At 34.3% G+C, this 25,234-nt stretch overlaps 1 protein-coding gene across 1 annotated transcript in view; it reads left to right on the forward strand.

Annotated features, from left to right (window-relative positions):
• U2SURP (U2 snRNP-associated SURP domain containing) overlaps positions 1-25,234 on the forward strand; it is a 51,785-nt gene that overhangs the window by 6,459 nt on the left and 20,092 nt on the right. The window contains exons 2-19 of the mRNA XM_012647412.1: positions 2,602-2,646; positions 3,971-4,096; positions 6,430-6,528; positions 8,708-8,822; positions 9,245-9,378; positions 10,215-10,282; positions 10,833-10,927; positions 11,314-11,349; positions 11,442-11,524; positions 12,510-12,675; positions 12,861-13,072; positions 14,323-14,366; positions 17,490-17,594; positions 18,678-18,744; positions 18,823-18,986; positions 23,416-23,578; positions 23,992-24,071; positions 25,059-25,068. Of these exons, the coding sequence (XP_012502866.1) occupies positions 2,602-2,646; positions 3,971-4,096; positions 6,430-6,528; positions 8,708-8,822; positions 9,245-9,378; positions 10,215-10,282; positions 10,833-10,927; positions 11,314-11,349; positions 11,442-11,524; positions 12,510-12,675; positions 12,861-13,072; positions 14,323-14,366; positions 17,490-17,594; positions 18,678-18,744; positions 18,823-18,986; positions 23,416-23,578; positions 23,992-24,071; positions 25,059-25,068 (1,812 nt within the window). The remainder of the gene's footprint in view (positions 1-2,601; positions 2,647-3,970; positions 4,097-6,429; positions 6,529-8,707; positions 8,823-9,244; positions 9,379-10,214; positions 10,283-10,832; positions 10,928-11,313; positions 11,350-11,441; positions 11,525-12,509; positions 12,676-12,860; positions 13,073-14,322; positions 14,367-17,489; positions 17,595-18,677; positions 18,745-18,822; positions 18,987-23,415; positions 23,579-23,991; positions 24,072-25,058; positions 25,069-25,234) is intronic.

A 25,234-nucleotide genomic window follows, 5' to 3' on the forward strand; every position in this document is an offset into this window, starting at 1 on the left:
CAGCTTCAGAAATAGTGCAGCGGTCCCCAACCGTTTTGGCACCAGGGACTGGTTTCATGGAAGATGATTTTTCCATGGGGTAGGGCAGAGCTCAGGTGGTGATGTGAGCAATGGGCAGCAGCTGTAAATACAGATGAAGCTTCGCTAGTTTGCCCACCACTCACCTCCTGCTGTGCGTGCCCCCACTTCCTGTTTCATGGAAGACAGTTTTTCCACGGATGGGAGATGGGGTGGGGAGCAGCGGAGCTCTGCGGCCTAGGGGTTGGGGACCACAGCAGTAGTGTTATCTTTATTGTTTACCTTGACCACCAGCTTTAGAAGTTGGTTAGTCTTTTAAAAATCTTATTAACTACTATTTGCATCTCTCCAGTTGTTCCTAAAAAAACTCCATTCTGAATGCTATGTATCAGTGGAAAATGTCTGGTTTGCTGTAACTGTTAGGGACATCTTAGGTTAGTTGAAATCAGCTGATACATCTTCCTAAGCCCTGCTGTTATTGCTCTGTTTGCAAACTCATCATATGGTGTTATTTGGAAAGCTAACAAAGTGCTACTTTTGAACTGATTACTTCTGTTTTAGAGATTATTTACCATTTTGGTGAATAATTATGCAAGTCAGATTGTTGAATATTAGATTACAGAGCTTCATCTTTAAATGACTTAGAGTCAGGAAAGATAACTGTGTGGACATAGGCAGAGTGTCTAGATTGTTGTAGATTCTTGTAGCTTTCTTTTCTTTTTAAATCCTAGAAGTGGTAATTTGTATGTGGTGGCATAGAAGATTAAAGAAAGGCTAACACTTCCTTAGCTACTCTTGTATGCTTATTCTTGGTGAACTTCAGAATTATTTTAACAATTCCCTTGCCACCTTGCAAAGATTTCCCTTTGGTATTTTGAGTCGTTGAATGGAATTGTATTAAATATTAAACAAATTTGGGTTATCACTGACCTCATCTTAATATTGTTTTTCCATCCATTAATATGATGAATCTTTTCAAAATGTGACTTGAATAACTGAATCTTCCCTAAAGTTTGTGTTTATTCACAAAAGTGGTTTACATTCCTTAAATTGGTTTCCATGTGTTTTATTTATACTTTTTATTGCTGTTATGATTAGGATATAATTTCTGTTACCTAGCAAGTTAATACTGGTATATTGGAAGGCAGTTGATTTTTTTTTTTTTTTTTTTTTTAGTCCACTCATTTACTTGACCAAACTTTTCTTTTGTAAGAGTTGTTGTTTATTCTCTTGGATTTTCTAATTTCTGGATATCTATAAATGGATGCATTTCAAGTGTTTCAAAGTGCGTTTCACAAAGTTAAGTTTAAATATAAAAAAAAATCTTCCTCCATACCATCTTGACCTTTACAGAAGATTAGCTAGGAGAAGAAAATGAATGAGGGGGACACAACAAAAATTGGGGACAGAAAAAAGAATGAGATGGGAACTGTCTCAGTGCTTAGTTGTCTTACTCATTTTTGCCTAGGCTAGGGCTCAGTACAGTGGAGTTCAGAGGAGTTAATTGATTCAGTGTAAAAATCTGACCAACTGTTCTGAGCCATATGTTTGGACAAGGCAAATAAAGCACTACTGCATGGATCCATATTAATCTTCCTGTATTTGCTGTTTGCTGTGACATACAGATCTTAATTTTCTCTTAATTAATATATCTTGTGTTTATTTGAAATCTGGAATTGGGAGCTAGGTCAGGTGAGATATTTGTGATCTCAAGAGTCTTGATTTCACTTTTAATCTTAAATATAAATAAAAATCAGTAAAATCTCACTACCCAATACTATTATTTAGTTAATAGCCATGTAGCTTGTCTTTGTCCCTAGATGCATAGTGAAAAAACAAATTATTGTGTATTAATACTAGATGCATAGTGATAAAACAAATTATTGTATACCATATGTAATCTGAAATATAGATCAATTAGGAAAAAATAAGATGAAATTTTAACAGTTGACGTTGTTGGGAAGTACCATAATTTGAAGACTGAACTTGTTTTTGTGCCAACTGTAAAGCCTGGGGCATACTGAAGGAAAAGCGGTCCCCTTAAAACAGGTTGTAAATGGTGGCCTATTGGGAATTTGATAATAGTGTTTTTTTTCTTGAGCTATTTCTGCAGTAAAATTGTAGCTTTTAATAGACAGCAAGGTTTTATGTGTGGAATTTTTTATGTGGCTTTCGGTTGTTGGAGAAAGGGGAGGTTTCTGTGCTGTGTGCTAAGAAGTTGCTGCTTGGGCAGTATCGTGTCAGTAAACAACGTATGTATGATTAGGAAGAGCTTTTGCACAAAAATTCTGTTCTAAAAATGGTGGTTAGGTTTCCAATCTATACTATAAAAAGGTAACTGTGCCTCAGGTATATCCCATTAGCATTTATATCATATTTTTAGAAAAATGCGTTTTGAATTTTAAACATTATTTGTACATTTACTTTGAATCATAATCAGATTGGCCTTTCAGTTTTATTAGCTGAGAAGAAATTGCTAAAAATTAGGAAAGATTAGGTCTTTATAATATGAGATACACTGTTTTATATAATAATACATTTTTTGATCCTTTAAATATTGACTTTTATGTTTTATACTTTCAGACGAGATCATCAGATGTTCATTCATCTGGATCTTCAGATGCACATGTGAGTATAAAAGGCAATTTTTTATCTTTTTTTTCTTTAACATTTAATTTCTCTTTGTATGTGTCCTATGCCTATGATTTTACTTGATAAATAAATACAATTATATTGTATGTGCCTTTTTTCTTTTACCCTTTTTGCTAGGTGCCCTCATTTTTTTTTGTGTTCTATTTATATAAGTTAGCCCTCTCAAACCATGCGAGAAACCTAGTGTATATGTTTCCTTATTTTTTTATTGTGCTTATAAAATTCTGTGTGTATTTATACAGTGACTATGGGATTGCATTATACATACTCTTTTCTCACTGCGTGGTACACCTGTTTGAAATCCCTGCAGGTCAGCTGGCATATCTCTAATCTATTCTTACTAAAGGCATCATAATGTTCCATAGTGGGAAGGTACAATATTTATTAAGCTATTTCTCTGTTCATGGGCATATACTTTTTGTTTAAAGCTTTTGAATAATATTATGAATAATACTGCAACAAATATTCCTTTACATATGTTATTGTAACAATGTTCAAAGTGTGGTCTGCAGACCCCTGGGGGTCACTGAGAATCTTTCAGCGGGCCTGTGAGTTCAAATCTATTTTGTAATATTAATAATACTGAGACATTATTTGCCTTTTTCACTGTTTTGACATTTGCACTAATGCAAATGCATTTGGAGGTGCAAAAGCAGTTGGTGGGTAAACTGCTTAGCACTTTCCAAGGCAGTGACTCCAAAATGTACCAGTAGTCATTGTATTCTTTCTCCCCAGGCACAGTAAAAATATTCTAATTTCACTTAAGAATGGTCTTGGTAAAACAATAAAATTAATATTGTTAAGTGTTGACCTTTTGTACAGGTCTTTTTTAATATTCTGTCTATGTGATGAAGTAAGAAGTACATGTAAGACACTTCAGCTTACCAAAATGTGATGTTTGTCCTTAGGATAAGTACTTGTGTAGTTTTTTGTGTTTAGAACTGAAACTAGCTGCATTTTTTTTTTTTTTTTTTTTTAGCGAATACTGTTTTTATTGGGAATCACTGACAGACAAACTACAGTTAGACTTGGGTATTTGGCAGACATTCCTTTGAAAAGGAAAGACATCTGTTACTTCAAGGAAAACAACTGATACTGATATAAAATTCAAACTTTCAAGTGTAAATTAGAATTATTGAAAACTTTCCTACTCTTAAGGATGTTTCTGATGAATCAGAAGTGATATTAAGGGGTGTGATTTTTGATAGTGTATAATGAACTCTGTATTTGGCCTTGTTATTTGTAGTTTTCAGTACTATATATGTGATTTTTATAAAAACTTGTTTAACTTTTCCTGAAGATGGATGCATCTGGACCCTCAGATAGTGATATGCCAAGTCGGACACGGCCTAAGAGCCCAAGAAAACATAGGAATGAAAGTGCTCGTGAAAGCCTTTGTGATTCTCCCCATCAGAATCTCTCAAAAGTGAGTATTAGTAAAGATAAGAAAGGATAGCTAATGATTTTTATCTGTTCTTGATTGAATTTGGTTTTTGAATATCTTGGTTTTATACCTGGTTCATTTTATTCTATTTGAAAATAACATTCTTTTTGTGTTTGGGGTAATGATAAGCTCAAGTTCATGGAGGGAAATGTTTTTAGCTCATATGTAAGATATGTTTCATTAGCAGTTTTTACTTTTATTTTGAAAAACAAAGCATTTTTGGATGCAAAATGGTTAACTGTCAGATTTATCTTTCCCCTCTTATATCAAACATTTACTAAATCAAATGCCAAATACCAGATACTGGAAATATACAGATGATTAAAAACATAGTTCTTGGCTGGGCACAGTTGGCTCACGCCTGTAATCCTAGCACCCTGGGAGGCTGAGGCAGGTGGATCGTTTGAGCTCAGGAGTTCAAGACCAGCCTGAGCAAGAGCGAGACCCTGTCTCTACTAAGAAATAGAAAGAAATTAGCCAAACAACTAAATAGAAAAAATTAGCCAGGCATGGTGGTAGTCCCAGCTACTTGGGAGGCTCAGGCAGTAGGATTGCTTGAGCCCAGGAGTCTGAGGTTGCTGTGAGCTAGGCTGACGCCATGGCACTCACTCTAGCCAGGACAACAGAGTGAGACTCCGTCTCAAAAAACAAAACAAAACATAGTTCTTGGCCTCAGAGAGCTTAAAGTACCACCCTGGGAAGCAAACAGGAGCAGATGCTATTCACTGTGGTAAGGGCAGTGCCCAGGGCAATACAGGAACAGAAGAGAAAGAGCTTCTTTACTTCTGGATCTCCAAAATGCTCTCAGGCTGTTTTGGTCCTTTTTCTATGACAAATTTTTTCTTATTGTGATTATATTTGGAAAATATAGCATAGTCATCACCAACCATTATCAACCACTGATAACACGTTCTTTATTTTTCTTGTTTAATATTTCCAAGCAAAAATATGTTTAATATATTTTTACTTGGCTGAGATCCCTTTTATAGGAACTCATTTTAAAATATCCTGTTTTCAGTTCTATTATTTTTTTCATTTCAGCAAAAATTCTGTAAACAAACTTTTTAATAGATGATTCATTATGTTATTCCGTTGAGTAAATGCTCCATAATTTCCTTAATCATTTCTCCCTTAGGTGTCTAAATTTAGCTCTTAGGATATAAATAAAATTTGAGCATACACATTTTGTCTTTCTTTAATTGAATTTTTATATAATTTTACCACTTGTTTAAACTTTTGAATTTGAAACTAAAGACACTGAATGATGGCAAAACATTTTTCTTTCTACTTCAAGGGAAAAAAAATTATTTTGATCTGTTTCTGAAACCCAGTATTGACTTTTGGATTATAAACTGTTTTATATTTCTAAAAGGGATTTTAATATAACCTTAAAATAGTTTGCAGTAGTGCTACTCTTACATTCTGCATCTTCCAAGGACAAGCCTGTTTAATAACCAGGGAATTAATAAAGTCTAATTTTATAATTGGTTAACTTCTCATTTTGGTAGGAAAGAGAGAAACCTTCAGATCTCAATATTTTAGGCTATTTGTAATAAACCTACATTTTACGTTTATGAATCAAATGAGTGATGAAACAACTAATGGTCTACATAAAAGTTATTCAGGATATATTTCAGAATGAAATTACTTCTAAGTTATGTAAATGAAGACTTCATTAAAATACTATTGTCTTATATTTAAAATCAATTGATGTAGTTTTACTTGAGCTGGAACCTAAAATACTGTAGGTGATGTATTTCCAGCGATGAAAATGAAATTATGTTCATAAATACCAGTATTATTGGTGAAAAATGAGGTAATGTACTAAATTATAAAAGAAGTTATAAGAATTATAGTTGCCTGCAGTGGGAGTTATTGATGATATATTCCTGCCACTGGACCATGGAAATATATGCCTCCCTCTCCCTGTTTAAGGATCTGTTTTCTGTCATTGCACCTTATGCCTAGAAACATGGAGATGCTGTGTGTGTGTGTGTGTGTGTGTGTGTGTGTGTGTGTGTTCTAAGCCATGGTGTCTTTCTGTTTTAGTTGTACCTTTTTTTTTTTTTAAAAAAATGGCTTTTGCATGTTTTTGACCATGAGCTAGCAAATAAAGATGTTGTTTAATGAATACTTACATCAGAGTCAAGTCCAAGGTAGTCACCTGATGTGTAGAGTAGCCTCAGCTTTTCTTTACAATGAAATTTTAAAAAACAGTAGTGTGTTCTTGAAGACTTACCAGTTTAGATATATTAAAGCTATAGATAGCATTAAGAATGTGTATGTAAAGGTATGCTTTTTATTTCTTTTCATAGCCTCTTCTAGAAAACAAACTTAAAGCATTCAGTATTGGAAAAATGAGTACAGCTAAGCGAACTTTAAGTAAGAAGGAACAAGAAGAATTAAAGAAAAAGGTAATGTTTAAAATGTGTTTTGAATTGTCCTTGGAAATGAATGTGTCTAAAGGGCAGTAAGTATATAGGCAGAAGAGAAATGTTTCCCAAAGATTCTTCATGTCTAGGATATTCTCAGCTCCACCTCCAAGTTAAATCTATAACACAAGGTATATTCCAAGATGTCTAAATTCTATCCTTGTCCTCTCTACCGTGTTTCCATTTTTCTAATAATTTTGATTATTTTCTGGTCTGTTTTTGTACAAGAGTGTATGTATGTGTACACATACGCTGTGCCTGTGTTGTACTATATATAGTGTGCTATCGTTCATCTAATAATGCTGTCATTAGATGAATCATAGCATGCTATATACCATACACTTTTTTCTCCCTTTTTAAATGTAACATTATATCTTGGAGATTACTTTAAGTATATAGAAATATTCCTTTTTTTTTTTTTAAATGGCTATAGATATGCAATAATTTATTCAACTAAAATCCTATTGAGGTCATCAGGGTTTTTGCCATTACAAATAATGCTGTTATGGATGTAGTCTTATGGATATGTTTTTGAATTTTTTTGCTAGTATATCTTTGGGAGACACATATCTCTCCCAAATATTTATATGTGTGGTGGAGATTTTTTTTTTTTTTTGGAGACAGAGTCTTACTCTGTTGCCCAGCCTGGAGTACAGTGGCATCATCATAGCGCAAATCAAACTCATGGGCTCAGGCGATCCTACTGCCTCAGCTTCCTGAGTAGCTGGGACTACAGGTGAGCGACCACGCCCCGCTAATTTTTCTGTTTTTTGTAGAGATGGGGTCTTGCTCAGGCTGGTCTTGAACTTCTGAGTTCAAGTGATCCTCCTGCCTTCGTCTGCCAGAGTGCTAGGATTACAAGTGTGAGCCACCATGCTCAGCCTGTAATATATTCTTATAAGTGAAATTACTGGGTTGAATAGCAAATGCACAAAAGTAGTTTTTCCATATTTGTTATACTGTCAAATTGCTGTCTAGGTAGGGACATTTTTGCATTCCGCACAGCAGTGTATGAGTGGTCGTTTCCCCATAGCTCTGCTAAGAAAGGATGGTATCGAAGGAGTTTTGCCCATCTGCTAGGTGAAAAACGGTATCTTTGCAGTTTTAAATATGTATTTCTCTTATGAGTAAAGTTGACAGTTTTTCTTAAGTTTGTTTCTGTGAACTGTCTGCTCATATGTAAGCCATTTTTTTCTGTGAGTTATATTAACATTTTGTTATACAAGGTACAGTTTTTTCCCCAGTTTGTCAATTATCTTTTTTATTTTGTTTCTGGTTTTTTTTCCCCAAGCAAAAACTATCATTACATAATCATATTTATCAATCTTTCCTTATGATTTCTGGTTTTTCAGTTAAGTTTTTCCAACCACCACCTTGTAAAGGAATTTTCTCATGTTTTCTTCTAGTATTTATTTGGGTTCATTTTTTAAGAAGATCCAGTTCATTTACTATTTATTCTGGTATGTGGTGTAGAGAATAGATTAATTTTTATCTTTTTTTGAATAATTATCTCAACATCATTTATAGAAAGTTTATCTAGTTCCCACTGATTTGATATGCCCCTTTTATTGAACACTGAATTCCCACATGCTATTGGGTTTGCTGCTTTTTTTTTTTTCCTGTCGTGTACCATTAGCCTTTCTTTTCATACATGTTCTGGAAACATTTAAAATATCTATAATTGAAAACATCAAGGTTCTTCTGAGCTTTTTTTCTTTAATGCCACCTGTCAGGAGATGTTGCTGCTTCAACTTCTGTAATACTCATGTTTTCAGTGGTTTAAAAAGAAGTCTTTATATATTCACTGAATTAAATCCTCATGCCTTGGAAACTTCATAAACATTAATAGCATAATATGTTTTCGTATAATCATTTGTCATACAGTTGGCTCTTGAATTGCCCCTAGACAAAATTACTTGTTAACCTATATTTAGTGGGTTCTTTTCTAGTTCTACAAATTGCTAGTAGATGAGCAAAGCCTCTCTTAGTTTCAGTGTTAATCAGTGTCTAATATCTGCTAAGGATTAGATGTTATTACTTATTAGGACAGCTTAACCTGGGAAGGGAGGAGTTTCATCTACATTATTCCTAGATGAATTTAACCCTGTATACATTAATAATTTTTATATTATGTGACATCAGTATTTTCGTGTGTATTTAGGAGGATGAAAAGGCAGCTGCTGAGATTTATGAGGAATTTCTTGCTGCTTTTGAAGGAAGTGATGGTAATAAAGTTAAAACGTTTGTGCGAGGAGGTGTTGTTAATGCAGCTAAAGGTAGGTGTGAATATTATAGTCCTTGAGCAAACCCCAACTTGGTTGAATGACTCTTGGTAGATAATTATGGAAAGAAGTTTGGTTGCTTTTGAATGTCATATTTTCATTCAATTAGCACCCTCTAGTGGTTATATAAATTAGCAAAATAAATTAGTGTGAATTAATGATACTGAAGCCAGATAACTTTTAAACATATTTAGTCCCTTTGAAGTTTAAAGACAGTAGAGTACTTTGCAAGAATTTTAATATATTTTATAGTTTTACTATAGAATGATTAAGCTAGTGTTATTGAGGATAAGGTGGTAATGTTTGAATTTAATCTTTATACTGAAAGCATTTTACTAATTTTGCTTATTTTTAAATAAAAATAACAAAATAAAATGTATGAAATTAGTTTTAAAACTTACTATTTTAAATTTCAGAAGAGCATGAAACAGATGAAAAAAGAGGTAAAATCTATAAGCCGTCTTCAAGATTCGCAGATCAAAAAAATCCTCCAAATCAGTCTTCCAATGAAAGACCACCATCTCTTCTTGTGATAGAAACCAAAAAACCTGTAAGTCATACTTAAAAAATTCGCCATTTATGTTCAGAGATGATACTGCCAATGATTTTCTTAGTACTTCCACTGTAAGCAGGACTTTTGTTTTTAATTTTTCATTTTTTAGGGGGTAATTTGCTTAGGTGAGTGATATTAAATTAGAGTGGGACATGTAGGTAATACTCTTGTTATGCTTTTTAAGCAATGAACATTTGCTATTACTATGCTCATAGTATATTGCAAGTCAAAAATTTACTAAATTTTGAGTATAAATGTAAAACAGTGGGGTTGTCTCTTTAAACAATTCCAAACTGAGATATTTAAATTATTAGCATGTGTAGTGTGTGTTTCTAGAACATTTTTGAATTATGTTGGCATTTTTAGAAGAGGGATTCCAAAAGCAGTTTAAGAAGCAGTTTTAAAAAAGAAATTCCAAAGATTGTTTCAGTAATTTGTATTCTCCAAAGGTGATTGCTTTGAAGACTGCATGGTTTCGGTAGTTCTTTGTGACAGTTACTTTACATGGCGGTTCAGTTATTTTATGTTCATTAATTTTCCCCTCAGTATTCAGGCCTAAATATTATATGCCTTTGGGGGGATAAAGTTACTGGCTCCTTTATTTTGAGACTACTGGTTGTCCTTTTAATTGTTTATTTGTTTTAATAGTTTAATTGTTATTTTGGGAGAAGAGGACTAGAAGTCCAATGATAACAAGCATTCTTTCTTTTCAGTTTAAATAATTAGAACATATAATTGGCACTGAAATAATGATTTAAAAATGATCTTATTGAATCACTAGTTTTTGCTTAACCTTCTTTTGTTTGAAGTATAACTTGTTATATCCTTCATAGCCACTGAAGAAAGGGGAGAAAGAAAAGAAAAAAAGCAATTTGGAACTCTTCAAAGAAGAATTAAAACAGTAAGTTTTATAGTATGGAGAATAACTACCATAGGGATATTGAGCTGATACATACAGATGCAGGTATGAAGAGTATACTATACCAATTAGTTATTATTAACCAGCTTGCCATGAGGTTGTTTTAGATATTATAATGATATTTTGTGGGGCATGTTTGAAATTGAATTAGCATTTATCCCAGCATCTAGGTTGTTTGCATTATGTAGATTCACTTCAATTGGTGTATCTAATGTCCAGAGTCCTGTTTGCAGTGGAAACAGTGAGGGGCAGTCAAACTTAGCAAGAAACCACAAATTCACTGGTTTTTGTGTTGAATTTCCTCCTCACCTTAAAAGTGGGCTTTGTATTCCATTACTAGTATGATATAATTAGAAATTTGCTCAGGGTTCTGTTATAGCTGAGGGACTCTCTACTCTTGGTTATCAGTACTGGTGTTTAATTATAGATATTTCATATTATTCAAAGGGGGTACCTCGATAAGCTCGAATCTTACTAAATGCAACCAAACAAATTTTGGCAAAATTTTAGTGATTCTAAATATTTTCAACAGAATTCAAGAAGAGCGTGATGAGAGACATAAAACAAAAGGCAGGTTAAGTCGATTTGAGCCTCCTCAGTCAGATTCTGATGGTCAGCGTCGTTCTAGTAAGTGGCATTTATTTTAATGTGTTTATTTGTGATTGATTACAGTAATCATCCCATACTGTATCCTTGGGGGATATGTTCCAAGACCCTCAGTGGATGTTTGAAACTGGATAGTACTGAACCCTATATATACTGTGTTTTTCCCTATACATACAAACGTGATAAAGTTTAATTTATAATTAGGTACAGTAAGATTAAGAATAATAAGATAGAACAGCTATAATAATACCCTGTAATAAAAGCTATGTGGATGTGGTCTCTTTTCTCTCTCAAAATGTCTCATACTGTACCACAGGCAACAGAAACTGTAGAAAGCAAAGCTGCGGATAAAGGGGAGACTGCTGTATTCTCAAAACTAAAAATTGTTTTCTTTTCTCCCCTTTAAGTGGATGCGCCTTCAAGAAGAAATAGATCATCTGGTGGTAATACAGTTTTTTGCTTTTTTTAATCATTAAGAAATTGTTTAAACTTTATATTTTGCAGATTATAATTTTTTTTGTTCTTTTTGCCCTAGTTCTTGATGATTATGCACCTGGCTCACATGATGTAGGAGATCCAAGCACTACTAATTTATACCTTGGAAACATTAATCCACAGGTAATATTGGTAAAGTACAATGAATGTTGGCTCATATGCTTTATGCTTTTGGAAGAAAGCTACTTTGTCAGTTAATAAAAAAATCATCAAGATTCTGAAGTTGGCCAACCTGATGGGATTAGATAGTCTCTAAAATTATCTTGTAAACTTGAGACTGACTCGTGTGGCCAAAATTGTCTTGCTACAGATTCTTCAGAGCTTGTCTCTTTCAATAGCTGAACTGTACTCTGAATTTAAAATGTTTTACTAGGTGCCATTTTTATTATTTATCAAATTAGGGTATGATCAGTGATGGATAATCTTTTGAGACTACTCATTTTTGATGCATAACTTGTTTCCTTATGGAGTCCTTTTTTCTTTTTTCTCCTCAGACTAGTATTTGTGCTTTTGTCTTTTGTATTTTAATTCTTTTCCTAATTGAGTGCAGTTAATTATGGGTGATGTAGTGATTGTTACACATAATATACCCTTTTTAAAAATCATATATGTTTTGGGCCTTATTGCATATTTACTGTTTACTATTTTCTCTGCTCTTAATTACATTGGTAGTTGGAAAGAGAAAAGATGATTATATCCTTTTTTTCCTTTTGTTATGAACAGTTATTTCCTGTTTAATTTAAATATGCTAAACACTCCTGCCTGAAAAATGCTGCTAAATGCCCAAACACTATCACTGTAGAATAGCTTCTTTAGATCCCAGAACCTTAAAACAGGAAGAGGGAAAGTAAAAGTGAGTTTTGATTTCTCCAGCCTCCCTACCCTGACATCTTATTTAAGTAAAACAGAATGTTTCTGGTATGAAAAGATTTATGAATGTCCCATGAGGGCAGGGTTTTGCCTGTGGAGAATTCCTAGTATGTGAATGGAAAATTTTAGTATTAATACATTGTTTTTCATTTTGGAAAAACTACTTTGTTTTCTGGTGCATGGAATTATTTTTCTTTTCCTGTTTTTGCATACTGAAAACTCCTATGCCTTTTAACAGATGAATGAAGAAATGCTGTGCCAAGAATTTGGAAGATTTGGACCATTAGCCAGTGTGAAAATTATGTGGCCTAGAACTGATGAAGAGAGAGCAAGAGAGAGAAATTGTGGCTTTGTGGCCTTTATGAATAGAAGAGATGCTGAAAGAGCTTTAAAAAATTTAAATGGTAAAGTTGTTTTCTTAATTCATTTATAGAATTTAGACATTTCTTTGGTTCAGCAAAGTATTTATAAAAACTCCAGGAAGGAAATGGACCTGAAATGGAGAGGTTAATAATGAAAGTTAACTCACATCACCAGAAATATTTTCTTCTTAGAGTTACCAAAGTGACCTTTCTTTTCTTTCTTATAGGAAAAATGATTATGTCTTTTGAAATGAAGTTAGGTTGGGGTAAAGCTGTACCTATTCCTCCACATCCAATATATATTCCGCCTTCTATGATGGAACATACACTTCCCCCGCCTCCATCCGGACTGCCTTTTAATGCGCAGCCTAGAGAGCGGTTAAAAAACCCCAATGCTCCCATGTTACCGCCACCTAAAAACAAGGAGGATTTTGAGAAGGTAATTAAAAAAATGTACATAGGGCGGCATCTAATTTGTAAATACTAAATCTGTGGTAGTATTTCTTTTCAACAATTTTATAGAGAATGTGTGTGTAATTCTGTTTGACAAGTCTTAAAAGAAATAAGTAGATGTGTTCCCTGCCTTAGCCCATGGAAAACCCTGTATTGAAATACTAGGTCATATTTTTATTTGTGGCTACCATTCCTTTTTTGATCACTTGTTAAGTTTTTTTTTCCTTTGTCCAGTGTTGTATCCAGGTTTGCTTAAGTACAGTATCTAAATTTACTTTGTTCTGAGAAAGTCATACTTTGGTTATATTTGGTCATATTTGGTTAAGTGACATTTCAATTAGAAAGAGCTCCTAAATAGTTAAATTGTTTGGATGGCAGCTAGCTAATTTAGTTCTCGAGGTCTGAGGTATTAGAATATTTGAGAGCATGTGTGGCTTTTAAAAAATGGTTAACAAGGCCGGGCGCGGTGGCTCACGCCTGTAATCCCAGCACTCTGGGAGGCTGAGGCGGGAGGATCACTTGAGCTCAGGAATTTGAGACCAGCCTGAGCAAGAGCGAGACCCCGTCTCTACTAAAAACAGAAAATTTAGCCGGGCGTTGTGGCGTGCGCCTGTCGTCCCAGCTACTTGGGAGGCTGAGGCAGGAGGATCGCTTAAGCCCAGGAGTTTTGAGATTGCAGTGAGCTATGATGTTGCCACTGCACTCTAGCTGGGGTGACAGAGTGAGACTCTGTCTCCAAAAAAAAATGGTTAACTAATCTAGTAAAAGCAAAGGGTGAGTATTTTCTTTTTAATAAACTTAAGACCAACTTAATTTCAAGTTATAAGAATTTGTTGGTTCTATTATGAATTAATTACACTTAAAATGACAGGGCTGGTTTTAAAGGCTTGGGAACAAAGTAGCGAACTGTATGGTCAGAGGCAAACAGTTAATTATTTCACAAATTAAAATCTTTATCTGATAATTCTCAGTGTAGTACCTATTTCAGTGCATTGATGTGCATTCTGGCAGGAATGTTCTGATTCTTTGCATTTAGTGAACATTTATTGTTCACTGAACACATCCATTTGCATTTATGTAATTGCTTAGTGTATAATTACTTCAAATGCAGTGATTGCCTGCAAAACTTGTGATTAGATGTGTAGTATTTTCAATGCATATGTATATTTTTGCTTGTTACTTGTTAACAATACTCACATATTCTATGTTTATTATCTGATGTGACTTCATATACAGACTCTGTCGCAAGCCATAGTCAAAGTGGTTATCCCAACAGAAAGGTACATGTTTTTCTTTATTATTACTGATCTAAATATAGACAATATCCCCTTCTGAATTAAAAAAAAAAATGGTGTTGAGGAAAAGGTAATATCTTGACTGAGCAATGGTTCCTTCCCAGTAATTTTTGGGGGGGATATGTGAAATTTAACTAACTTTAGTATACTTTGTAATGTTGTGTCATTATCGTTTTCATTTTTATTGTTATCAATGAAGGGAATTTTGATAGCTTGAGTAGTTAGAATGTGTTTATTAGCTTTAATTTGGAGTTGTTGGTTTAGAATATTGTCATGGGAAAATCTTGTCTTAAAACATATCTTAAATTTGAAATAATGTTGTGGTTTGACCCAATCTGTTATTTTTTTCTTGTTTTCTGAATTCTCTATATTTAATATATAACCTTGGTTTGAGTTTTCCTTACTGAAGGCATAGCTTGGTTTTTTTCCCAATTGATTTTAAGAAGAAATTCCTGTTATTTTCATGAACACTGGAGTCCATACTAGAAATTTTTTTCATGGTAACAAAGGTGTTTGGAATTCTTTTATTTTTCTTTCTTCCTTTTTTTTTTTTTTTTTCCAACATACTGTTAAAACAGAAGACTTCATGCTCTAGGTGTGCTCTTGCTCAGTCAAGCTAAGCCTTTTCCCAAACACAGCAACACAACACTGGTTGAATAATAAATGAACACAAAAGAATACCAAATTCTCTTTGACATTGGCCTTGGTGAGCAACACCAGCTGAACTGTCTGCGGCAGCGGGGGACCAGGAAAACATCATGGGATGGATTGGGAAAGTATACAGTTTTTGACCAGACATTGGTACGATCGACTCCAATAAATGTGGTTTTATTATAACTGAGAGACAATTTTTTGTTTTTTTTTTTTGTTGTTGTTGCCCAGAATAAGATAATTACCATTTTAAAATAAAATAATGCACTTTAAGTATATCATCTTTTTGTACTACACTGCTTTGTTCTGATAGAAAAGTCACCATTTTTTTAAATAAGACATTAAACACACTACGCTTAAGGAAGAAGAGTGTGATTACAATTCTTTAATAATCTTGAAGTCAAGTTAGTAACAACTAATTGTCAGATTTTGATTTTAAATAATCACATGAAACATTTAAAAAATTCTTTTAAAGTTTCGATTTTCTTAAAATAGATTTTATCAGTTACAAGCCTGTTTAAAACTATAGTGTGTTTTTCCTCCACTAATAAAGCATTCACAGGGAAGTATTTCTGTAGCATTCAAAAAGCATATATCTAGTAGTAGCTTTACATGTGGCTCAGCTTATTTCTAAAAAAAATTTTGAGTATACATTTTGCTGAAAAGTCTTAACTCACCATCAGAATGAATCCTTTGGCTATGAACTTATTAAACCATTTTTCATCTATTTTAAATAGTGAAGTCAAGTTGCTTTTGACTTAATTCACACAAGTTTATGATGTATAGCATTTGTCCACCTAGTAATGAGTCTAATATATTGTGATACATAAAATTTCCCTTAGCTTTAATTGGCTTTTACTAGTGGGAGTTTTGAAACTGAATCGTAACTTTACGTTATCTCCCTTCAAAATAATGTCATTAACTATATAGATGCTGAGAATACATTCTTATTTGGATATCAAGGACTGCATATTTGCAGAGTAATTAATACTTCTGTGAAAGAAAAATAGTTTTCAAAAATTCAGTGATGTTTTTGGTTTTGTTTTAATAATTTGAGGTTGAATTAGTTTTAAATGTGTAGTTTCCCCTTTGTAAAGATTTAAACTGTATATAATTTTTTGACCTCTTTTAGGCTTAAATTAATTTTTTGCACTGTAGAAATTTTAGTGTACACTTAAGTAGGTTTGTTTGAAAACTGTGAGAAAATAATTATAGTCACAATGAGGTAAATTATTTTACTGTTCATGTACTGTGAAATAGGGTGTTATAGAGCCAAAAAAGTCTGTTTTGTTCTATAACTATATATTTATTTATATTCTAGCAGTTATATGAACGTAATTTGAGCTGGGAATGCTAAAGGTGTAATTTGGTATATGCCTTGTACCAAGAGCCAATATCCTTTTGCTTTTCCCAATTGTTATTTGCCAACTCTGTATGCCGGGGGACTGGTGAAGTGAGAAATCCAGAGCAGCTTGTAAATAAGCTGAACCATTTTGCCTGACACTATAATCAGTGTCTAAAATTGTGTTTGGAGTCAAATAAGGGATCACATGATTTTAGGACCCAGCTTAAGATTAAAAAGCTTTCTGTGAGTCCAACCAATGAAATGACTGGACTAAAAAATTATGCATGTATGTTTATTTTTGGCTAAGATATTGGAAAATAGTCATAGAAAATGGGAATGGCATCTTACCATGTCCCCCATTGTAGAATATTTTGGAAAGAGTAGGACTCCATTCACTGAAGGCTTTGGCAATATAATTTCTTCATTGATTCATAATATATAGGCAGAATTATCCATGTCATGAATTGCGAACTAGTTTGAAGTGTGGTCCAAAGGGATGTTGCCTCCGTGAAGGTCAGATTCAATAAAAACTCCATCTGGTATATGTGTATCAGAAAAGCACAGGAGTTGGATGGATTTTTTATTAAATCAAACCTTAAACTTGTTAAATAGTTTTGCATTTTTATAAATTATAGTCATGGTTATAATGTTTTAGTACCACCACAAAAATACTTGGTTTAGGAATACTTTCTTTTAAAACTGAGATAGTGTGTAAGTTTTTAGATGGCTGTAATGACATACAAGCTCTAAGTTACTGATTTTATATATTTACAGCTTTCCAGTTAGTTGTGATTTATAATTTAATGTTTTGCTTTTGGAAAATAAAATTAAATGGCATTTAGAAAATTAAGTCTTTATTACTGTGAGGCTGTGTTGTGGTTTCCCACCCTCCCTTCACCTTTCCTTCCCTTCCCACTCCCCTACCCCCATTGCCCCACTCCCTCTTAATGCATAAGGCATTAACATATGCTCCAGGTTGCTTTTTTGGTATTAAATTCGGTATTAGTCAGCAGAATAATCTTTTTCGGCACAATTATAGTAGTTTAGGTCAAGTGTAGTTTTATATAGTGGTAGGTCTGAATCCATTTTCTTTAACTGTGTTGTTGTTGTAGGAATTTGCTCGCCCTGATACATCGAATGATAGAGTTTGTTGTACGTGAAGGGCCAATGTTTGAAGCTATGATTATGAACAGAGAAATCAACAATCCTATGTTCAGGTGTGCATTTTTAAAAATTGTGGTAAAATACATGTAACAAAATTTGCCATTTTAACCATTTTTAATTGTACAGTTCAATAGCATTAAGTACATTTACATTGTTGTGCACCATCCATCTTCAGAACTTTTTTCATCTTCCAAAACTGAAACTCTGTACCCATTAAATAATAACTCTCCATTGCCCTGGTCGCCCAGTTCCTGGCAGCTACCATTGTGCTTTCTGTTGGTATGAATTTGATTATTCTGGGTACCTCATATGAATAGAATATTTGTCCTTTTGTGACTGGCTTATTTCACTTAGCATATAATGTCCTAAAGGTTCATCCATGTTGTAGCATGTGTGAGAATTTCCCTCTTTTTAAAGGCTGAGTAATATTCCATTGTATGTATTTACCCTATTTTGTTTATCTTCAGGTATGCATTTTAAAACACTTTTAATTTTCGGGGGGAATTAAAAATATTTCCAGGGATAAAGTTCTAAAGGATTAGTTTTACAATGGGATGAGAAGACAGTTTTAGTCATCATAGAGTAAAATGTACTTAGGTCAGTCTTCTATCAGATTTTGATTTAGTTAACTAAATAGCATTGTTTTCTAGCATTCTCTAGGAGGAAAATACTTTTCATTATGCTTTTCAGTGAAAACTGTAACAAATCTTTCATAAGTGAGATTATAGTCAAACAAATGAATTTTAAAGGAAATTGTTTTGAAATCTAAGACACCAATTTAAAACTCTTAAGTAGTGTAAAATCGCTGCTTTTGTAATTACGCATTGGGAAAAATTTCTCTATTGCCAGCCAGAGTATCTGATACATGAGTGTTCAATAAAAATGATCCTAAGACTCAGCAAGATGCATGCCCTGTGAGTGTTAATGTCAGTCACTAAGGCAGTCTAGGGCAGGGCAAAGAAGGAGATAGGTAGTGAGCGGGTGGCAATGTGCGAGGATTTCTTTTCAGGGGTCTTTGCTTTCAGTTTTATTTAGAACTAAATAGGCAGATAATATTTCTCATTTATTTATGTTTAATTAAAGATAGCTCTTTACTAAAGAATATGATATTTAATGTTTTTTGTTTGTTTGTTTAGGTTCTTATTTGAAAACCAGACACCAGCCCATGTTTACTATAGGTGGAAGCTTTATTCTATTCTGCAGGCAAGTAGAATCAATTACTTTGCTAAGTCTGACTGTGAGTTATTAGACCTTTCTAATAACTTTCTGGTTGTTTATTAGGGAGATTCTCCAACTAAGTGGCGGACAGAAGATTTTCGTATGTTCAAAAATGGATCTTTTTGGAGGCCACCACCATTAAATCCATACCTGCATGGGATGTCAGAAGAGCAAGAAACAGAAGCTTTTGTAGAGGAGCCTAGTAAAAAGGGAGCACTTAAGGAAGAGTAAGACATTTTTCCTTTCTGTTATATATTCAGAAAAGTTGCCTTAATGGTTGCTTTAATTAATGGTCTTACTAAGATGTTAACCCTAAAATAAAGTGATTTTTTTACTTGTGATTTTTTAAAATAGTAACATCTTTCATCAGATGCTTTACAATTATAAACATCTTGGCAAATAACAAGTGTATGTCCTATTGACCTTGACCTCTTCATACTGATGAAATTAGTGATGATCTCTTAAACATGGTTGACTTCTTTCTGTAATGTTGGAATACTTCAGATTCTTACAGAAATTATTTGGGTACTGTTAGTATTCTTGCTTCTCTGAATGCAGCATAAGGAGGAAAAATTACTGGATGGCTAGTGGGATCAAATGTTGACTGTGAAAAGCCTCTGCGTAGAGTTTGCAGTGAGCTTTGAAATGGCCACCATGGAGGCATATGATGATATTAGTGCTCACTTAGCACTGATGCAGTGCAGTTAGCATGGTTTAAGAAGTAGAAACTTATTTATTAAATGTTTAGAAAACATTCTGTATACCTCATGGGAAAAAAATTGGCTAAAAGAATTTTTAGAATGTGGAATTACATACAGGCATTCTACATTTTATTGCGCTTATTGCACTTCACTGACATTTCATTTTTCACAAATTGAAGGTTTGTGGCAACCCTATCTTGATTAAGTCGCTTGGTGTCATTTTTCCAGCAACACGTGCTCACTGTGTCACATTTTGGTAATTCTCACAATACTTCAGACCTTTTCATTATTGCTATTATGTTTCTGTCATGGTGATCTGTGATCAGTGATCTTTGATATTACTATTGTAATTGTTTTGGGGTACTATGTCCTGTAAGATGGTGAACTTACTAAATGTTTGTGTTCTCACTGCTCCACCAACCTGCTGTTTCCCCATCTCTCTCCCTTGCTTTGGACCTCCCTATTCGCTGACACACAATATTGAAATTAGACCAATTAATATTAACATAACCCTACAGGCCAGGCGCGGTGGCTCGCACCTGTAATCCTAGCTCTCTGGGAGGCCGAGGCGGGCGGATTGTTTGAGCTCAGGAGTTCGAAACCAGACTGAGCAAGAGCGAGACCCTGTCTCTACTAAAAATTAGAAAGAAATTAATAGGACAACTAAAAAAAATATATAGAAAAAATTAGCTGGACATGGTGGTGCATGCCTGTAATCCCAGCTGCTCGGGAGGCTGAGGCAGGAGGATCGTTTGAGCCCAGGAGTTTGAGGTTGCTGTGAGCTAAGATGACGCCACGGCACTCTAGCCCGGGCGACACAGTGAGACTCTGTCTCAAAAAAAAAAACCACATAACCCTACAATGGCCTCTATCTGTTCAAGTGAAAGGAAGAGTTGCACGTCTCACCTTAAATCGGAAGCCAGAAATGAGTATGCTTAGTGAGGAAGGTGTGTTGAAGGCTGAGACAGGTCAAAAGCTAGGTCTCGAGCCAGCCAGCCAACTTGTGAATACAAAGGAAAAGTTCTTGAAGGAAATTAAAAGTGCTACTCAGCACTTTTAATAACACAAATAATAAGAAGGTGAAACATGTAATCCTGGCTACTCAAGAGGCTGAGGTGGGAGAATTGCTTGAGGCCAGGAGTTCGAGACCAGCCTGGACAACATAGCGAGACCATGTCTCTAAAAAAAAAAAATATATCAAGCAAGCCAAACAGCCTTATTGCTGATATGGAGAAAGTTTTAGTGGTCTGGATAGAAGATCAAACCAGCCACAACATTCCCTTAAGTCACAGCATAATCTAGAGCAAGGCCCTAAGTCTATTTAGTTTGCTGAAGGTACGAGAGGTGAGTGAGGAAGCTGAGGAGAAGTGTGAAGTAGCAAAGGTTGGTTCATGAGGTTTGAGGAAAGAAGTCATCTCTATAACATAAAAAGTTCAAGATAAAGTGGCAAGTGCTGATGTAGAAGCTGTAGCATGTTATTCAGAAAATCTTGCTAAGGTCATCGATGGAAGGTGGCTACGCTAAACAACAGGTTTTCAATGTGGACGAAACAGCCTTCTGTTGGAAGAAGATGCCATCTAGGACTTTCAGAGGTAGAAAGGATAAGTGAATACCTACCTGGCTTCAAAGGACAGGCTGACTCTCTTGATAGGGGTTAATGCAGCTGGTGACTTTACCATTCTGAAAATCCTAGGGCCTTTAGGAATTATTCTAAATTGATCACCTGTGCTCTCTGTAAATGGAACAATAAAGCCTGCATGACAGCACATGTGTTTATGCATGGTTAACTGAATTTTTTTTTTTTTTTTTTGAGACAGAGTCTTGCTTTGTTGCCCTCGGTAGAGTGCATTGGCGTCATCAAAGCTCACAACAACCTCAAACTCCTGGGCTTAAGCAATCCTCTTGCCTCAGCCTCCTGAGTAGCTGGGACTACAGGCACACGCCATGATGCCTGGCTAATTTTTATATTTTTAGTAGAGTTGCGGTCTCACTCTTGTTCAGGCTGGTCTCAAACTGAGCTCAAGCAGCCCTCCCACCTCAGCCTCCCAGAGTGCTAGGATTACAGGCATGAGCCACCGCGCTCAGCCATTTACTGACTATTTTAAGCCCACTGTTAAGACCCGCTGCTCAGAAAAAAAGTGCTTTCAAATACTACTGCTCATTGACAATGTACGTAGTCATCCAAGAGCTCTGATGGAGATGTACAAGGAAATTAATGTTATTTTCATGCCTGCTAACACAACGTCCATTCTGCGACCCATGGATCAAAGAGTAATTTCGACTTTCAAATCTTATTAACGTTTCATAAGGCTATAACTGCCTTAGATAGTGATTCCTCTGATAGAGTAGGACAAAGCAAGCTGAAAACCTACTGGAAAGGATTTACCATTCTAGATGCTGTGATTGATGGGAGCCAAAATACCACTATTAACAGGAGTTTGGAAGAAGTTGATTCCAGCTCTCATGGATAACTTAGAGGTTAAAGACTTCAGTTGAGGAAGTAACTGCAGATGTGAAGAAACTTACAAGAGAACTAGAATTAGAAGTGGAACCTGAAGATATGACTGAATTGCTGAAGGTCATGATCAAACTTGATTGGATTAGGAGTTGCCTACTATGTAGATGAGCAAAGAAAGTGGTTTATTGAGATGGAATTTACTCCTGGTGAAGATGCTGTGAACATTGTTGAAATGACAACAGGGGATTTATAACATTACATAAACGTGGTTTATAAAGTAGCAGCAGGGCTTGAGAGGTTGATTCCGATTTGGAGAAGTTCTGTGGTAAAGTGGTATCAAATAGCATCACATGTTACAGAGAAATCTTTCGTATAACTAGTGAAAGGAAGAGCCACCTGATACAGCAGCCTTCATTGTTGTTTATTTTAAGAAATTGCCATAGCCACTCTAACCTTCAGCAACTACCACCCTGATCAGTCAGCAGCCCTCAACATCTAAGGCAAGACCCTCCACCAGCAAAAAAGATTAAGACTTGCTGAAGGCTCAAATGATTGTTAGCATTTTTTAACGAAGTATTTTAAAAATAAGATATATACATTGTTTTTGGAGATATACTGCTCTTGCACACTTAATAGATTATAGTATAAATATAACTTTTATATGCACTGGGAAACCAAAAAATTTATATGGCTCACTTTATTACAATATTTGCTTTATTGTGATGGTCTGGAACCAAACTTTCAGTCTCTCCCATGCATGTTACTTCATTGCGGGTGTGTTACTTACTGGGTAGTCTTTAAATTGTAATACTTGTTGATGTATTGTTTAGGAGAAAATTTGCTAATGTAACATGATAGCATTTGAGTATTTGCTTCTGAAGACGTATGTTTGTTACTTTTGCTCTTGCCCGGGGACCCAGAAACTTAGCCCATAGGCTAACTGGCTGCCTTCTCCTTTGGTAAAGTCTTATTGGAACACAACCAGTCTCGTTCTTTCATGTTGTCTGTGGCTGCTTTGGTGCCATAGCAGCAGAGGAATTGACAGAGATCATGTGGCCTGCAAATCCTAAAATATTTAGTCTTATCCTTTACAGGAAAAGTTAGCCTGTCCTAATCCCATACAGAAGTGCTAAAGTAGTAGACTTCTTTCAAAGAAGGGGAGTAAAGAACATGAAGGTTGTTCAGTATAATAGGATAATAGGACTGGGGCACTCCTAATGATTCTTGAAAAAAATGCCTATAATTTAAAATTTACTTTATTTGTAAGCTGAAAAAAATCACTGAAATTATTAGTTTCAGGAAAAGTATTCTTTCTTATATAAATTCTTTAAAAAATTTTAACAAATATGGGGAATTTAACACAAATCAGACTTAATACATGTCAGTCTTCAGAATTATTTTATCTGAGTAGGTTTTAAAGAAATTTGTGAGCAGAAACTACAATGGCATTTGAATTTGTATCTGTAAATATAAGTTTATAAAAAATTTTATATTCAGACAGAGGGATAAATTAGAAGAAATCTTACGGGGATTAACTCCAAGGAAAAATGACATTGGAGATGCAATGGTTTTCTGTCTTAATAATGCTGAAGCTGCTGAAGAAATAGTGGACTGTATTACTGAGTCACTGTCCATCTTGAAGACACCCCTTCCTAAAAAGGTATGAGAATGACTTCTCTTTGTGAACATTTAATTAAGAAAAGGGATGGTACTAGTTGACTTGTTTTTGGATTGGCTTTGGTTTCCTTTTTGCAATACAGAGCTTGTCTGACAGAGTCTTTCCCATGTAGTCTGTTACTTTTGCCTGGAAAACTTACGTTCATTGACATACAAGTTATCAACAAGTGAAATATAAATGAGTTTTAACAAATTTTTTCTCTGCTAAAGTCATGGTTGTGATGATGTTGAATTTCATATAACTCTTCTGATTAGTAGTGTGATTATTAAATTATAGCTAAGCATTAGCCTTATACTACTGATTATAAGAAATGACAATGCAGAATTTTTTTAGATGTATTATTGGCTACTGGTTTTTATTTTTAATCCATTTTGTTTTATCTTTTGGTGTTATAGATTGCCAGATTATATTTGGTTTCTGATGTTTTATACAACTCTTCAGCCAAAGTTGCCAATGCTTCATATTACAGAAAATTGTAAGTATAATGATGTAAGGTGATATTCCTGAAATAAAATATTTAAGCATAAGGAGTTCAGAGAAGTGGATTGTTTTGTTAACACCCTCCAATAATAAGCAATAAAGTCAGCTCTCTGTGTCTGCGGCTTCTGCATTTGTGGATTCAACCAACCACGGAGTGAAAATATTTGAAAAAAAATTGTGTCTGTACCAAACATGTATGGACTTCCTTTGTCATTTTCTAAACAATACAGTATAATTATGTAGCATTTGCATTGTATTAAGTATTATAAGTATTTAGAGGTGATTTAAAGTATATGGGAGAATGCGCATAAGTTGTATGCAAATATTATGCCATTTTATATCAGGGACTTGAGCATCTGCAGATTTTGGTATTTGTGGGAGGTCCTAGAACCAATCCCCCATGAGTACTGAGGAAAGAGTATTCGGAAATTTGAATTTCTTCATGATTTGTAGAATTTTTTTTAAGAATTGGCTTGCATTCATAGAACAAACCCACTCTAAGCTAAATTATGAATATTTTGGAAAGTTTTCATTCATTTCATATCAATTTCTTAATTATTGACATTAGAACAAATAGCCAGAGTTAAAAATAACTTTATTGCATATTTAGCTACTTGTGTAATAAATAAATAAATAAACTGAAACAATACATATAATGGCAAACATAATACAAGAGACCAAAGATCCAACATTAACTGTTTATAGAATCTGTATTCTCGTCTGATCATCCTTGTATTGATTGGGGTTCATTGTTAATGTTTTCTAAGATGGTAGGAAATTATGTTGCCAGATTGTGATTAATATATAATTCTTCCCGAGTTCCCTTTCTGTGTCTATTTTATAAATTAGTTTCAGGGAATCTTTTCCTAGGAACTGATGTTGAAAGGAAATTTAGAGATGTGGGGTCTGCTATTAGTTTTTTGCCTTGAACAAGTCACTTAACTTTTCTAAGTTTCCTATTTCATAAAATAAACTGGACTAGATGGTTCAGAGTATCCTAGATGTAAAGTTCCTTGCCTGTAAAGGGAACTAATACTTAAGATGCTTAGGGAATTTGCAGGAGAAAAATTCAGAATAAAAGTTAAAGCAATTCAGTTATGGTTTTAGAGTTTAAACATCTAGTTCTTGCTTTTTAAATAATTTAATTGATTGTTTATA

This window comes from Propithecus coquereli, unplaced genomic scaffold, assembly GCF_000956105.1.
Source record: "Propithecus coquereli isolate 6110/MARCELLA unplaced genomic scaffold, Pcoq_1.0 Scaffold268, whole genome shotgun sequence".
Taxonomy (NCBI): domain Eukaryota; kingdom Metazoa; phylum Chordata; class Mammalia; order Primates; family Indriidae; genus Propithecus; species Propithecus coquereli.